At 43.3% G+C, this 2,894-nt stretch overlaps 1 protein-coding gene across 1 annotated transcript; it reads left to right on the top strand.

Annotated features, from left to right (window-relative positions):
* The first annotated feature begins 540 nt into the window (after positions 1-540).
* On the top strand, positions 541-1,297 carry LOC115243159. Its single transcript, XM_029819910.1, has 2 exons — positions 541-968; positions 1,012-1,297. The coding sequence occupies exons 1-2, from the start codon at positions 541-543 to the stop codon at positions 1,295-1,297; spliced, it is 714 nt and encodes a 237-aa protein (XP_029675770.1).
* Positions 1,298-2,894: the final 1,597 nt, after the last annotated feature.

Raw genomic sequence — 2,894 nt, 5'->3', positions numbered from 1 at the left:
GCTAATATCCAATCATCCGGTTGCACCAAAAAAAAGAAACTCAACGCGTCAAACATTGAATTTTTACAATCTTTGGGATTCGCGGTGCGAAATATCTGAGAAAACATGACCGATATCCTCAACATCGAAGGCGAGCCGGTCTTTGACGATCGTATCATCAAGATCGAGACTCACACGTACAACCCGTACGACAACACGACGTTTGAGTATAGCGACGAGATACGAATACCCATACAACAACAGGATCTGTATACCTTGCCGTATGAGAGTTTTCTATACATCGAGGGAAAACTAAAGATAAACAAACCAGCTGAAGGATCTAATGTGGTACTGGGAAATAATTGCGTCGCGTTTATGTTCGATGAGATCCGATACGAACTCGACGGTGTGGAGATTGATCGTAGCAGAAATGTGGGAATAACTAGCACACTCAAGAACTATGTAACGATATCATCCGATAAAACCGTGATTATGAGGAACGCCGGCTAGAATGCGCAGACTAACGCGAATGGATACATCAATTTTTGCGTACCGCTCTACATGTTATTGGGATTTTGCGAGGATTATAGACGCGTGGTGATTACCGCTCGTCACGAGTTGATCTTAATACGATCGCGCAACGACAACAATTGTCTGCTTGGAAATTTGGCGCTGGAGCCTGCGATTGACATATTCAAGATACAATGGCGAATGCCACACGTGGTATTGAACGAGATCAATAAGCTGTCGATGCTGCGCGCCTTGGAAAGCGGACGATACCTCAGCATGGGTTTTCGCTCGTGGGATCTGTACGAATTTCCGCTATTGCAGCGTACAACCAAGCATTCGTGGCCCATTAAAACCGCGACTCAGCTGGATAAGCCGCGATACGTTGTCTTCGTTCTGCAGACAGGTCGGAAGAACGTCATGTCCGAGGATACGAGTCGATTCGACGATTGCAAATTGACCAATGTGAAACTCTTCGGAATGTTATCCGTACGACGATATGAATCTAGATTTCGATAAAAACAGATGGTCGATTCTGTACGACATGTACCAGCGTTTCTGCAAAAACTATTACGGATACGAGTATCTCGAGCCGAATCTCGCAGTCACGCAGTTTCTACTTAACGGTCCGTTCGTGATCATCGATTGCTCTCGACAAAACGAATCGGTCAAGAGCGCAACCGTGGATGTGCGATTGGAATTCGAGTGTAAGGAGAACGTGCCGCCGAATACCACTGCGTACTGTCTCATCATACACGATCGCGTGATTCAGTACAACCCGTTGACCAACGTTGTGCGCAAAATCACTTAAGTGTGTGGGATGAGATGATATAAAACCAATAATGCATCAGAATCAATCGCAGTCTTCTTCTTCTTCTCGACGTGCTGATATAAAAAACGTTATGTCCATACCAACGTTCGTGAACCTACAAAGATTCTACGTCGGGATGAAATTTGTCGTAAAGGAGGTGGCGGTGCTGAGAAAGGAGACCGTTCTGGCGCATTACATTTTTACATACCCCCTACCATGGAATCTCCTCACAAAATCCGACAAATCATGCGCTTCCTGGCTGATCGCGAATCACCATGGATTACGATGGGAAGACGGAAACGTGCCGTACGGCATGGCTAAACGCTTGATTACATCGGCCGTGCTTGGTACGGAAGAGGATGACGAGACGTCGACTCTCGTGTACGTCAAGGGATGCCAGAAACGAGAATGGCTGGTGGATTTGCTTGAGAATCTTGCGAGAGAAAATTTAATTATCGAGACTTTGGATGCTGATTACGAAGATATTGAATCTTTAAATAATCTAGATGTTACTAATACTATACGATGCGGAAAACATGTTAAGAATTGCGCATTACAGAATGTATTAAAAATATTTAGCTGGTGGTCGCAACGTTAAAAAAAATTGTAATATTTTTATAAATAAAATGTGTAAACGTATTTAATGTGTTTTATTTCTTATTCTCCCCACTCCTTTCCTCGCGAGTCGTTTCTAAAAATTCTTTCTAACGTTGATCGTTTCCCCTTCTCCTAAATTTTCAGAGCGATAATCTCCCATCGCATCATACGTTGACCGTTTCCCCTTCTCCTAAATTTTCAGAGCATTGACCCATCGCATCATACGTTGACCGTTTCCCCTTCTCCTAAATTTTCAGAGCAATAACCCATCGCATCATACGTTGACCGTTTCCCCTTCTCCTAAATTTTCAGAGCAATAACCCATCGCATCATACGTTGACCGTTTCCCCTTCTCCTAAATTTTCAGAGCAATAATCTCCCATCGCATCATACGTTGACCTCCCCTTCTCCTAAATTTTCAGAGCAATAACCCATCGCATCATACGTTGACCGTTTCCCCTTCTCCTAAATTTTCAGAGCAATAACCCATCGCATCATACGTTGACCGTTTCCCCTTCTCCTAAATTTTCAGAGCAATAACCCATCGCATCATACGTTGACCGTTTCCCCTTCTCCTAAATTTTCAGAGCAATAACCCATCGCATCATACGTTGACCGTTTCCCCTTCTCCTAAATTTTCAGAGCAATAACCCATCGCATCATACGTTGACCGTTTCCCCTTCTCCTAAATTTTCAGAGCATTGATCTCCCACCACATCATACTTTTGAAAAATAAGCGTCACGTATATTCGGTTAATTTTTATACGATCAGTGTCGTGTCAACTGCTAGTACCAACGGTCCACTTCTCATAACCGAGAGACAAAATGTACTCCGCTGAAGGAAGCACCAGCAACGGTTGCAAACGCGTGAATTACTACGTTCCACGAGACGAAATTAAGCCGTGCAAGAAACCACGAGATGAAATTAAACCGTACAAGAAACCACTTGATTTGTAAGTATCACAAATGTTTCATACATACATATATATATTTTTCATAT

This window comes from Formica exsecta, unplaced genomic scaffold (assembly GCF_003651465.1).
Source record: "Formica exsecta isolate Colony F162 unplaced genomic scaffold, ASM365146v1 scaffold695, whole genome shotgun sequence".
NCBI lineage: Eukaryota > Metazoa > Arthropoda > Insecta > Hymenoptera > Formicidae > Formica > Formica exsecta.
This window is presented reverse-complemented; position numbering and strand designations above follow the sequence as displayed.